At 38.2% G+C, this 13,991-nt stretch overlaps 1 protein-coding gene across 9 annotated transcripts in view; it reads right to left on the bottom strand.

The window, feature by feature from the left end:
- Positions 1–2,689: 2,689 nt before the first annotated feature.
- The window catches only part of PNPLA8 (patatin like phospholipase domain containing 8), a 35,381-nt gene continuing 24,079 nt past the window's right edge, over positions 2,690–13,991 (bottom strand). For all 9 annotated transcript variants that reach the window (XM_035544083.2, XM_035544089.2, XM_035544086.2 and 6 more), the window contains 2 exons: positions 3,913–4,108; positions 2,690–3,558 (listed from right to left, as the gene is read on the bottom strand). In XM_035544083.2, the coding sequence (XP_035399976.1) occupies positions 3,284–3,558; positions 3,913–4,108 (471 nt within the window). In that variant the 3' untranslated portion in view covers positions 2,690–3,283. The remainder of the gene's footprint in view (positions 3,559–3,912; positions 4,109–13,991) is intronic.

The raw sequence follows: 13,991 nt of genomic DNA, 5'->3' as shown, positions 1-13,991 counted from the left end.
AAATAATGGGTATGAGTACAAAAAAAAAATCAGAAAAGCACAGGTAAGAGTACTTCTCACATTAAAAAAAAAAAAAAAGGGATAGTCCAAATCAAATGTTTTCCTGCAAAGTCACAGAATACTATGCTACTATGCAACAGCTCCTGAGATACCAAAGGATCTCAGATCTCAGTTGTCTTCTTCCAAGTCCCTTCCTTAAAGGTAGCCTAAATCACATTTTTGATGATTTAAGAAGACAAGTACAGAAGGTGACTATCAAAGTGTTATTTTTCCTAAATAATGCAATGGCACTTGATTACTCCTGAAAACCAAATGGACAAATGCACTGCTTTTTGAGGAAACTGGACATTTTATGTAGTAAATAGTTTAATGTAGCTGTATACTAATAGGCAAAAACTGAGAAACTTGTCAAGCAGTCTTACTGATGGGTAAATGTCCCAACGTGTGACAGCAGCTAACTCAAATTTCACTGCAGTCATATTAAATCATAGAATTATTAAGATTGAAAAAGACCTCCAAGATCATCTGGTCCAACCATCCCTCAACCACCAATATTACCCAATCAGCCACGTCCCTAAGCATCACATCCAGCCTTTCCTTGAACACCCCCAGGGACGGTGACTCCACCACCTCCCTGGGCACAGTCCCAGTGCCTGACTGCTCTTTCTGAGAAGAAATGTCTCCTCATTTCCAACCTAAACCTCCCCTGGTGCAACTTGAGGCTATTCCCCCTGGTCTTATCACTAGTTATCTGTGAGTAGAGGCCAACTCCCAGCTCCCCACACCTCCCTTTCAGGCAGTTGCAGAGAGCACTAAGGCCTCCCCAGAGCCTCCTCTTCTCCAGACTAAACAACCCCAGTGCCCTCAGCCGCTCCTCACAGGACTTGTGCTCCAGGCCCTTCAGCAGCTTCGTAGCCCTTCTCTGGACATGCTCCAGGGCCTCGATGTCCTTCTTGTAGTGAGGGGCCCAAAGCTGAACACAGTACTCGAGGTGAAGCCTCACCAGAGCAGAGTACAGGGTAGGTTAATCACAGGTAGGTTAATCACCTCCCTGTTCCTGCTGGCTACCCTATTCCTGACACAAGCCAGGATGCTGTTGGCCTTCCTGACCACCTGGGCACACTGCTGGCTCATGTTCAGGCGAGTGTCAACCAACACCCCCAGATCCTTTTCCTCTGCACAGCTTTCCAGCCACTCTGCCACAAGCCTGTTGTGCTGCATGGGGTTGGTGTGACCAAAGTGCAGGGCCCAGCACTTAGCCATGTTGAACCTCATCCCACTGGCCTCTGCCCATGGACCCATCCTGTCCAGGTCCCTCTGCAGGGCCTTGCTACCCTCCAGCATATTGACACTTCCCCCCAACTTGGTGTCATCTGCAAGCTTACTGAGGGTGAGTTACTCAATTCTGCCATCCAAATAATCAATAAAGATAGTAAAGAGAATGGGCCCCAACACCGACCCCTGGGGAACACCATTGGTGATCGGTCGCCAGCTGGATTTCACTCTGTCCACCACCACTCTGGATCCGACCGTCCAGCCAGTTTTGAACCCAGCAAAGCGTGTACCTGTCCAAGCCATGGGCTGCCAACTTCTCCAGAATACCATGGGAGACTGTCAAAGGCTTTGCAGAAATCTAGGCTGAAATCATCAACAGCCTGTCCCTCATCCACCAGGCGGGTCACCCGGTCATGGAAGTAGATGAGGTTGTTCAGGCAGGACTTGTCTTTCATGAACCCATGCTGGCTAGGCCTGATCCCCCAGTGGATCCCCCACATATGCTGTGTGATTGCACTCAAGATGACCTGTTCCATCCCCTTTCCTGGCACCGAGGTCAGGTTGACAAGCCTGTAGTTCCCCAGGTCCTCCTTAACGACCCTTCTTATAGATAGGCATTACATTAGCAAGTCTCCAGTCACCTGGGATATCTCCATTTGACCATGACTGCTGATAGATGATGGAAAGCAGCCCAGCAATCACATCTGCCAACTCCCTCTGCACCCTCAGGTGAACTCCATTTGGTCCCATGGACTTGTGACAGTCCAGGTCGAGTAGCAGGTCTCTGTTTCCACCTGAATCATGGGGGGGTTATTCTGCTCCCCATCCCAGAGTTCCAGGAATACCCCGAGGATAAGTGGTCTGACTAGTAAAGACAGATGTAAAGAAGGCATTAAGAATCTCAGCCTTTTCCTCATTCTCAGAAGTCATGTTATTGTTTCTAAGAACGCACTTTTACCTTCCTGTTGTTGAAAATGTCGCTTTACTGATGTCCAGTATTGCCACTGCTTACCACACCACCATGCTCGATGCAAGCAGGAAGTTGCAAAGAAATGAGTAGTAAGATTGTAGTATGCTGTAAATAAAACTTTGCAACTCGAACAATTTCTAGAGAATTCACATATGAAAGCTAAAAGATAAAAGGAAATGCATAATTTATTATTTCAGGTATCAACTGCTAAATTTCTCTTGCCTAGAAACATGTGAAGTTTGGCATCCAAAACTGAAGCTTCTATAATAAGCTTCTCACTCACTTAAAAATTTTCAAACAGTTCACTAGTTATTTCTTGTATCCTCTGACAGGAATGGCAGCTCAAATGAAATTTGGGGGTTTGGGATTATTTTCAAAATAATGAATGAACCAATGTGAAGTCATTCAATAAAAACAATAAGCAGCAAGTCCCCAGACTATCAGTTAATTTTGATCATTTAATATGCCATTTATAGTCATCCAAACATCTTACTGAATACGGTTATGTACAAAAACATTGGAAATAATAAAAAAGAACTTCGATGTTATCTTTCAAACGTAAAAGTGCAATTAACACAGGAAAAGTGTTTGTAAGATGTTACATTTCTTTATATTAACTGGCTACGTAAGAGCCTCAACAGGTATATTGCCTACTCTAAAGCGAATGAAGATTTTATTTTTTGTTAATTTTGAACAAGTCTGGTAGTTGATGAATAAAGGCTCACTGCCACCATAATTATGGTACATACATTGAAAAATGTATAGCACAATTGTTTTCATAATTTTCAGTTTTTACCAACTTTAACAAAATTAAGTAGAACAACAGTAAGATCCCTAAAGTTCAAAAAATAATTAACACCATAAAACTTTATATCAAGTAAGTGTGCACAAAACAGCCATCCTGAACTGCTTTCACCAGAACTCTACGGACAGCTTTCCAGAGATGTTATTTACCCACAATAAACATTCTTCCTTTACAGTACTAGATGAGTTTTCTGGAATAGGATTTACATTTACAATCTTCCATGCATTACATATTCACAATTTGGAAAGAAAGGGAAGGCCTTCATACATGTCAGCCTTTAATCTTATCCAATCATGAAACTTCTGCAAAGTCGATTTTTCTTGTGTTAATATTTTTGCAGCTTTTTTCAGTTTTTCTTCATTTCGTTCTAAATAACGAATTCCATCTGTCTGCAGCTGATTGAGTTTCTCTTTCCGACTTTCATCCAGAGGTATGTCTTCGTTCATAAGAGGGTTAAATCTGAAGTAAGTATCTGGTGGTAACAGTGCATCCAGCATGGTGTGAACTTCTGTATTTAAAACAAATGTACGAAACTGTTACATTTACAGGAGAGAGACACAGTCCTACAATCTGAACACCAAGTGCTTTGGAGTGACACAATGATTGTATGTGCTGCTTTGCTAAGTAAACATCTTTCCACAATTGCCTTATCAAAAAAAAAAAAAAAAACCACACACAAAACACAAAAAAACACCTTTCTCATTAGAATTTTGCAAACAACCCTATACATGTTTTTTTCCTCTGGAAAATGTTTATCGTGTATTCTAGGACAACCTCAGTTATGATAATCAAGAATGATAATTCTAAGAATCTTAAAAAAAAAAAAGTACAGTACAGTACAAATGCACCTTAAGACACTAACCTTCTGTATCAGTTGCGCTGCTGATGACGTTTGTGAGTTTGGCTTTCAGACTAGTGTATGTGACATTCGTCTTTCCTTCACTTTCGTATCGACCAGTACCCAGCGATATCAGACACTGCAACGGAACATTTGGCCAAAGGCACTTGCACTCGTGAACTGCCAGTGCAGAAGGATTATTTAGAAGCAAACCTCCATCCTGTAAATTAAAAATAAAGGTTTAGCATTATATATAATACATGGTCATAAAAGAAATTACAATGATAAACTAAACTAGCAATAGCATTAATATACAAAACTATTTCAGTGAAATAGGCATTGATTTCCACCTTCTGTGCAATTGTTCCGTTTGTGATATGCAGCAGGTTTCCTGGGCTTCTGGACTCTCTCAGAGTACCTCTTAGGTCTCTGGTCAGTTCTACTGGTGTGAGTGTTGTATGGAAGAGATATGTTGAAACAGTAGTATTCACTGGAAAATCTGAATGAAGTCATGAGTTCATCTTCTGAAGATCTTTAAGCTAAGACAGATAAGCTACAGAGAATTTTTTTAACCCAGAAGTCTGCATCTGAAAATGTTTATTACTACTATTACAAGGTTATATTCTGTAACAAAATCCAAACCTGCAGATCCTAAAATAAAAAATGACAAGAGCTAAGGATGCTCTATAAGCACACTAATTACATAGGATGCTATAGCCTGGATTTAAGACTTGGAAAAACGACAGAATGGTTTAGGTTAGAAGGCACCTATTGAGATCATCTAGTCCAACCACGCTCCTCAAGCAGGGTCAGCTGGAGCATGTTGCTGAGGGCCACGTCCAGTTGGGTATTAAATCTCCATAAATGGAGACTCCAAACTTCTCCAGACAACCTGTTCCAGTATTTGACCACCCTCACAGTCTTCTTCTGTTCAGATGGAATTTAACGTATTTTAATTTATGCCATTGCCTCTTGTCCTTTCAGAGGGTACTATTGGGAAGAATAAGGCTCCCTTTTATTTGTACACATGGGTAAGACACCCTACGTAAGCCTTCTCTTCTCTAGGTTGAACATTCCCAGTTCTCTCTGTCTCTCCTCACATGCGAGATGCTCCAGTCCCTTTGTGGCCCCGCACTGAACTTGCTCCTGTATGCACATGTCTCTCTTATACTGGGAAAGTGGACACAGTACGCCAGATGCAGCCTCATCAGGATGGCAAGTGAAGATCATCTCCCCTGACCTGCTGGCACCACTGTTCTTAATGCAGCCCAGGATGCTGTTGGCCTCTTTTGCCACAAGAGTGCATTGCTGGCTCACGTTCAGCTTGTCCACTAGGACCCCAAGGTCCCTCTGCACAGCTGCTTTACAACCAGTCAGTGCCAGCATGGGTTGGTGCCTGGGGCTATTCCTCCCCATACGCAGGATTGCGTTTCTCCTTTTTGAACTTCATGAGAAGTCTCCAGCCTGCTGAAATCCCTCTGAGCAGACACACAACCAGCTGGTATACCAGTGACTCCACCCAGGTAATAATGTATGATCCGCAAGCTTCCTGCAGGTGCACTATGTCCCATCATCGAGGTCATTAATGAAAATGTTAAACCATACTGGCACTAGTACTGACCTCTGGGATACATCTCTAGTGACTTGCTTTCAATTGGCCTTTGTGACACAAACCTCTTGGCCTGGCCATTCAGCTCATCTGCAATCCACCTCACTGTCTACGGTGTTATGGGAAATGATGTCAAAGGCTTTTTTTTATTGTTAAGGTAAACAATATCCACTGCTCTCCTCTTGTCCACCAAGCTAGTCACCTCATTGTAGAAGGCTATCAGGTTGGTCAATCATGAGATGCCCTTTGTACAGCCATGCTGACTACTCATGAACATGCAGAGGATTTGGGTTTCAAGATTTCTGTAGTAAATTATAGCAGAGACCAAGATTTTTTTTTAGCTATTCAAAAATCAATACAAAAAAACTCAAAATATAGAAGAGAAAGAATATGGACTACTATAAGCATTATGCAAAAGCTCCTTCAACTCCCTACATCCTATACCTGACAACCATATTACAAGAATAGGAAAAAAAAATGAATCAACTCAGCTCAATAAGAGTTTGGAATAAAAACTGTTTTGGAATCAGTGCACGCTTTACTGAAACTCCTTTTAACTACAGCTGTGCTAGATAAGTAAAAACAGGATTACTGAGCTTTGATTTTTTTTTTTTTTTAATTAAGCTTCCATTTCAAGCTACAAAAAGATCTTTGAACTCCTTCTGGACTACTGTCCACTTTGCTTAAAACACTGCTAAAATGAATAGTCTTTTCAGTGCCTATTATCGTTACGTTTAAATTAGATTCCACAAAGAAAACTAAATACAAGGATGTTTTTGTCCTTGATAAATTTCCCCATGAACCTTAATCTGAAATCTTAACATTTATCTTTGTGGTGCTTATTTTCTTTATATCCTAGATGAAGAAATGCTTACCAGATAATTTCCACTGAGCTTGTCAATATAATTTAATTAAAACATGATTTTTTCCACCATGGGAAAGATTAGTGTTATCAAAATACACGATGTAGTTAATACTAGAAAATTACTGCATTTTTGTCAATTTGACAAATAAAAGACCAAAGGAATGTATACTACACATATCAAATGTGCACTATGATGACACTACCAGCTTCATGCAACTACTTCCATACTTCAACATTCTCCAATTTAGGTTTATTGGACTGACAGTAAATATCCACTCCTAGTAATTTTTGGACACCTTTAATATAATTTCTAGCATTTATATAGATATATGTAATTTTTGGCAAGTTTTGAGTAGGACTCAATAAGGAAGGGAACTGATTTCTTTTCTTCACCTGCAAACAGATTACAATTGATAATGACCCAATCAATATCGTGTTTCAAATCAGCTTACTCTGTTAAACAAAGGTGTTCATCCTGTTGCTCTTCTGCTTACAATGATCGACTACTGAAGCAGTAAATAATGTTACTATAAACTGGACTTCTGAGGACTCAATGAAGAAAATACTGCAATAATTTATCTCAGAAAGCTCCAGAAAGCTTAGAACAAATTATGTCAAAGAATGAAATCTCGATGTAAAAAATATTGCACAAGTTGTAAAATTGGTTTCAGTGATCTCACATGTATGTGAATTATAAGGAAAACTGTAAACAAACAAAAAATCCAGGTCTAAGTTTAAAAAAGTGACCTTTCTGATTCTGAATAATTGTTTGCTTTCTTAATCTTCATAAAATTGCACAAAAAGTCTTCCATGAGAAATAAATTGACTATCAATATTGAAAGACACTATCAATATGAAAGATTGATTTTTAAAGAAAGTAACAATTTAAAGAAATCATGACATATCTTTCTTTGTGTTCGTCCTTGGGACACTGGAATACAATTCCAAGTGATTCAGTCTGCAGTTTCGTACAGAAGATACACTGAGATCACAGGGATCTTCACCGATCTTTGCTTAGGAATTCCCCTGCGTTCAGACTATCAATTTAATTTGGAGACCCACTGAATTTATTTGATATCTTTATTTTTTTTCAATTCTATTTAATATTTATATAATTTTATACAAAGTGATATAAATTATTTATAACTTACCAATTAAAATGCTTCTATTTTAAGTGTTAAGCTTTTTAAAGATATATTAACCAAAGTGTAGTATAACCAGGAGACTGAATGGCTGCTAGTAGTATGCAACGTCCCTTGAATAACACAATAGCTTCCTCTTCCATTATTACTTTCTATGAGCTTTCTTGCCACTTTGAAAAGTTTCATACAGTTAAACAGCTAGAGATAAATGATAAAATAAATTGGCCTTGTTTATTTTATCTATAGGTAGAGAGATGCCAGTTGGCCAAAATCTGATTCTTGTCTCTATTTCCAGAAGGACGTCATTCAGTTTATGGGTCCATTCCATTTCAAATGCTATACTTTCTTGGTACAATCTCTCATCTTTAATCCACCTATTTTTCAAGCTCAGATTTATTTTTCAAGCTCAGATTTAAGTGTTCCACTTAGTAGGAGGAAAAAACTAGGATCTACGCAACACACTTCTGCAGCAGGGAGGAATGACAAACCAAACATGGTAATCCAGAAGGAAGAAGTTTCACCGAGGCATTTAAACGTACTGATGAAGGACATAGACAGGACAGCCATGGCAGGGGAACGTACAAACCAAACATTAGTAAAATACTTTGTAGAAAAACAACAAACTAGGTAGTTGTGATGTGCTATGGGGAAAAAGTATGATATCACTGAAAAGATATGGGAAACTGTGTATCCTAGTGACAAGCTGCACTCAATACTTCATGTAATGGCAACTTCTATGTGCCTGAGTTTTCGCATTTATTTTGTAAATAGTTTTATTTGTGTTTTACAATGTTTGAAAGTATGGTGATTAACAAATGTTGACATTAGCAAGACATGCAAAATGCACTGTGACAGAATGCAACCTTCAAAGTGTACGAAAATTGTTGTATCCCTCGTGTCCATTATCTATTTTAATTAAATATATTTTCACAACGTTATATATAATGGAAGAGCAAACGTGTAATGGATCCATGCTAGGATAGCACAATTCTGCTCTCCCAAAGCCTTCATATAAACAAAATAAAGTAAATAAAGCATTTTTATACCACATATAGCATCACAAAAATCTTGTTGACATAAAGTGATAGTTTAAATTACACTATAAGCTTCAGATATAATTCCAGTTCTAGAAAGCAGTGTTTTGTGTGGCCCTAAACCTTTTCAGTTCCTAATAAATTCAGCTTCTTTTTGACAGACTAAAGCATTTCCAAGTACTGTGGTGCACCTTTTATCTACATTACTAGATAAGAGCCATACCACAGCAGTAATCTGTGTACATACAGAAAAAACAATGTGAATGGTTTATTAGACATAATACTATATTATCAACACACATTTGCATGAATGAATATTAATGACATGTTAGGTTAAAAGCATAACCAGTAGGTTGAGTGAAGTGATTATTCCCTTTTATTAAGTACTCATGAGGTCACATTGGGAATATTGTGCCCAGTTACAAGATACTGAGAAACTGGAATGTGGACTGTAAAGAACCACTAAGATGTTTTGGGGGCTGAACATGACAAGTGAGAAGACAGGCAGAAATATGGGTTCGCTCTGCCTGGAAAAAGAGAAAGCCAAGGAAGAATCTAATCAGTCTTTTACTATTGAAAGAGGGAAGAATACACAACCAGACTCTTTTTAAGAAGTGCAGAACAGAGTGCAGATAGAGAAAGCTGTAGAATCTCCATTCTGGGATATTTTCAAAATTCAGCTGGGTGAGGCCCTGCCCTGAGAAAGCTGCCCTAACTTTGAAGTTTACCTGCTTTAGAACAGGAGGCTGGACAAGACTACCTCCTGAGGCCTCAACCTCTTTCGATTTTCCTAAAGTTCTACTCTACTTGAAGAAATAGCACATGAAACATTGTAAAGGCATGTTATTTTAGCTGTAAAATCAACCCATTTTAAAAGCCATTCTTACAAGAAATGGGACTTTGTCAGTACCGTCAGAAGTCTTATAAAAAGAATATATATGCAAATATGCTTTTTCCACTTGCTGCTCTTAGTTTGGAAATGAACCAAAACTTACAGGAACTCTTTAAATGACTGAAGTGCTGACCAACATCCACAAAAATGTGCAATTATCTGAAGTTCTGACTATGTGCTAGGCAAACAGCCAGAGTAGAGCAGTGCCTCAGTGTTTGTTCTCCCGTTCTCAGATCGTTTGTCCTTGACTACGTTTCACCGTCTTCTCTCGTTTCATTAGTTCCCAGTGTAATTGCAATCTTTTTCACCTCCCAAACATACATGAGTCACCCCTTTCCTTTGTGTTCTGTGCTGCTGCAGTCAGTGCGCTGGCATCTCCTGTCCACTTCTTCATATTCTGAACTCTGCAAAACCAATCCACACTTAAGGCAACTTCATTTGCTGGCAGCACACTGAGCACAAAGCGCCAGAGTAGGAATGTCACTGCAAGCAAGTGCTGAAGAAGGGTTTATAACTTTCCTAATGACAGTTAACAGTAGAGAAGGCTTAAAAAAAAATCCAGTAAAAGTAATTGAGGAATTTAAGAATCAAATCTTAAAGCAGACATGTATAAACAAGCTTGCTTGTGATAGCAAAGCAATAAAGTCACTCAGACATTACTTTCAGTCTTTTGCCAAAGGCTTTCCAAGTGGCAAACATACAATTATTATGCTTTACTCAACTCCCAGCAAGCACAGGAAATCTTTATGTCCCTGCACAAACTATTTTGACCCTATAAAATATTGTTATAAGCAGTAAAGAGCGCATTAGTAGAACTGTTTCCTCTCTATTGGTAGCAATGGGAGGTAGTGCCAATATTCCTAACACATCTCTAAAAGGTACGGTGTACCAGAACAATTTGTTTTAGCTTCCTTCTAATGGTGGGTCTGATTTACTTTCATGCATGAAAGATGAGTGAGAAAACATTTTTTAAAATAAATCAGATTATCTCCTGTACAGCATACAATGACGTACAGTTAGCTCTTTATACAAATGCCTCATGCACTTTATTTAAGAAAAGCCACCCTTGCCTCACAGCCATGCTAACAGAGATGTCACTGGGTCATCTATGTACAATTTATAATGTCTTCTGTGCAATGCTGCTTCCTAACAGAGAGGCCTTGCTTGGTGAGAGAGGTTTAATGCACTCCTCTTATACACCAGATTTCTAACTATTTCAGAATGAACAGATGTCATTACTTAAGAAGAGGCAGAGATGTTCCCTTAAATTTCCTCAAATAAATGTCTTCTGGTCATTACTCTATAAGGCTATCAATTATTTTTTTTTCCCCAGACCCTAGAAAAACTAATGCTCAAACAACTGCTCCAGTGGCGACTGGGAAACCGATTCCACTTGAACTGGCTAATAGAAAAAGTCTTTAGAAGGTGCTCGTACAGAAAATTTAAATTAAACACATTTGGATTTATATTGTTAAATGGCACTAATATTACTCCTGTCTTTGACAATTAAAAAGAATTTAAAAGCCGCATTTGTACTTCTGCTACATCAGTTGTAAAAAAAAAAAAGAACACCCTACATTGAGAGATCACATTACATAAAAGATAAAAATATTAGTAAAGATTGAAAGTTTATTGAAAAGGTTACTGTTCTCCCATACCGTACTTACTTTTCTAAAAATTAGCAGTGCCATACTATACTGTTTGTATACACACAAATATCATGCTAAATGCTTCTGAGAGCTACCAGTACTATTGCCATCATTAAACATTTAGTAATGTATCTTACGTTTTTTTCCCCCTACACTACCCATGTTTGCTCTTGACATTTCTTTAGAATGAATGGTTGGCTGCGGAAGACTACTAGGTGATTATCTTAAATTATTAACTCATCCCAGCTAGTCATTACTTCACGGAAAGTGACCAGCTGTTCTGAAGACATTATTGAATTAATGTTTTTATGTCAGATAAAGAAAATGTACTTGCATTGTACTGATGAAGATTTATTAGATATTGGCAGACATCATGAAAAAATAAATAAAATATAGTCAGATATTTCATTAAAAGCATAAGCCACGTACCACATTTAATTACACTAATTTAGCAATGTCACTAGGATAGTACATATTTAAACTGGTTCCCCAACAACGAACAAGAGATGATTATAGAGTGCAACCCAAGAAAAAAAATAAGCTGGCCTGTGGTTGAATCTATACTAGCCCTAAACACATACCCCAGCTTGAGAAGCACAGGCAGTGTTCAAGATAAGTTTTGCCTTTCATATTGTAATTCCAAACTGAAATTGGGCTTCCCATATATATATTTTTTATTTAACAGAAATCTATGCAAGATATCTGAATTATTTAATATAATTTTATTCTTTATTTGTTGACTCAAACATTAGATTTCATTGCAATTGGAACAAAGCAGGTTCATAACTAAAGGATTTGATCTTAAAAGGGACAAAATTTGAGAAAAAAGAACTAATTATTGTAGATAATTGTTATGAAGGGTTGGGATTTGGATATGAACTAGTTAGTATTTGCAGCCCCAACGAGGTAGAGAGGGGAGAAAGAACTGAAGGAAAGGTTCTGCACCCAAGCAGAAAAATAACTCCTTTGAATAACAGAATCATATCACACAGAAAACCTATGGAGAGGGGAAAAAGAAAGTATTGAGGGTCAGAAAATGAAAAGGAATGAAAGATTCATTTGTTAGAACTTATAAAAAAATTCTTAATGTTTTTACGAGTAATCTAAAGACAGAACAGGGAACAACTTAAAAGTGCCTATAACTCGTGCTATGTTATTTCAACTGTTCTTTTCTTCACATGTTTTTATAGAGATGGGCACATTGCAGAGGTTGGACAGTGGTTGCAAGGGTCGCTTTCCTTCCCTGTTCTGTGGAAGTATTATGTTCATTACTAATGAAGAGATGATACTATTCTTTTTTAAATAAAGTTTTTTTGCAGCTAAACAACACTTTCCTGAGTCCTGTAGGAATTTATTCTCTAAATTAAGCACATGCCTGGATGATGAAATATACCATGGATTTATTGAAGGCTTGATACCAAAATTGAATCAGAATTTTTAGATGAAGAAAATCTGGATTTATCAAGCACCTTACATACCAGACCACTGGAAAGTGATTAAAGAGACTACAGTGGAGAATAACCAGATGGGACAAGAGTCTATGTGAGTGAGGAACTCTTCGGCTGGGGACTGCTTTCTATCAGAAGTACTCGAAGACTGGTCTGGGTCTCATCCTCTTCACCGTTTTCTCAGAAGTACGTAACTACTAATCAAGTCTGCTACTACAAAGTTAGAGGCTTTGTAAATACAAAGGCTTTGGAATAAATACTGAATGACTCTGATGTCTAGGAAAACCCAAATGAGATGACATAACAAAAGTGCTCATAAACACAAAGCCGCGCTCTTCAGAACTAAGTTGGGTTCAGACCAAGAATGAGAAAGATCAGGGTGGAGCACCATCTCACAATCTTCTAAACCACCTACACGAGGTAGCTGTTGAAAAGGCAACTGTAATTCTACGCTCTATCTTCCTTTGAAAAAAAGGAATTTCATTACACAGCTAAATCATCATCTAGAATACAGTGTTCCAGCAGATCAAATTTGCTTCTCTGATTTTTGCTTCTAATTTAGAAATGCTAATTTTGAATCTGGTGCATCAGTCAGCTTTCCACAGTATGTCTTAGGTCATGCCAAAACACACTGAATAGTCCAGTTTCAAGAAACATTACCCAAACTGCAGCAGGTGCAATGAAGGACTATTAGAATGATCAAGGGAACACAGAGCCTATTTTGCAAGGCTGAGACAGCTTGGCATAGACAAACTAGCAAAATAAAAAAAGGATAAGAGTACTTTCCATATACACATCAGAAGTGTAAATACTACTGAAAGAACAGTAAATTCAACTGGAAAACAGTACTGGCACAAGGAGAACTTGTGTACACTTGCTATGAACAGAGTGAAAATCAAAATTTTTCTGGCCATTAAAAGATGAAGAAATATCCTTCTCTAAATAACCTTCTACTAGGGCAGCAACAGCAAAGACAGCTTTACATGTTTATGAACTACAGTCATCAAACGCAGTCCATATACTTGGCGACTATGACAGAGGACTGGATTTGACCCAAGGGAAACTGTTTTCTTCTATACTCTTATCTTTTTCCCCTCCTGAGGAAATGCCAGCTGAAATAAATCTAAAGGGTTCTGCAGCCCAAAATCTAAAATATATGTGCTACTAAAACCAGCAGTGTATATATATACACCCAGTAAAACAAAAATTGGAAGATAAACAGTCTTTGAAGGGATCTCCAACCTGCTTGGGATTTGCAAAATTAGCACTACAGATAATCCTTGCAATGGAAGAGAATCTCAGCACAGGAAATATGGCTCAGGGTACCCCACTCAACTAATGTAAGGGGACTTGGTATTAACCAACTTCATGCACGTTTTCTATACATGTTAAAAATTATTAACATCACCGTGGTAAGACCTGCATCCATGACAATCAGAGAGCAGTCTCCCAAACTATGCTATG

The sequence above is a fragment of the Cygnus atratus genome, chromosome 1 (genome assembly GCF_013377495.2).
Source record: "Cygnus atratus isolate AKBS03 ecotype Queensland, Australia chromosome 1, CAtr_DNAZoo_HiC_assembly, whole genome shotgun sequence".
Classification (NCBI taxonomy): Eukaryota; Metazoa; Chordata; class Aves; order Anseriformes; family Anatidae; genus Cygnus; species Cygnus atratus.
Note: the sequence above shows the minus strand (reverse complement) of the source record. Positions and strands in the feature narration are given on the sequence as shown.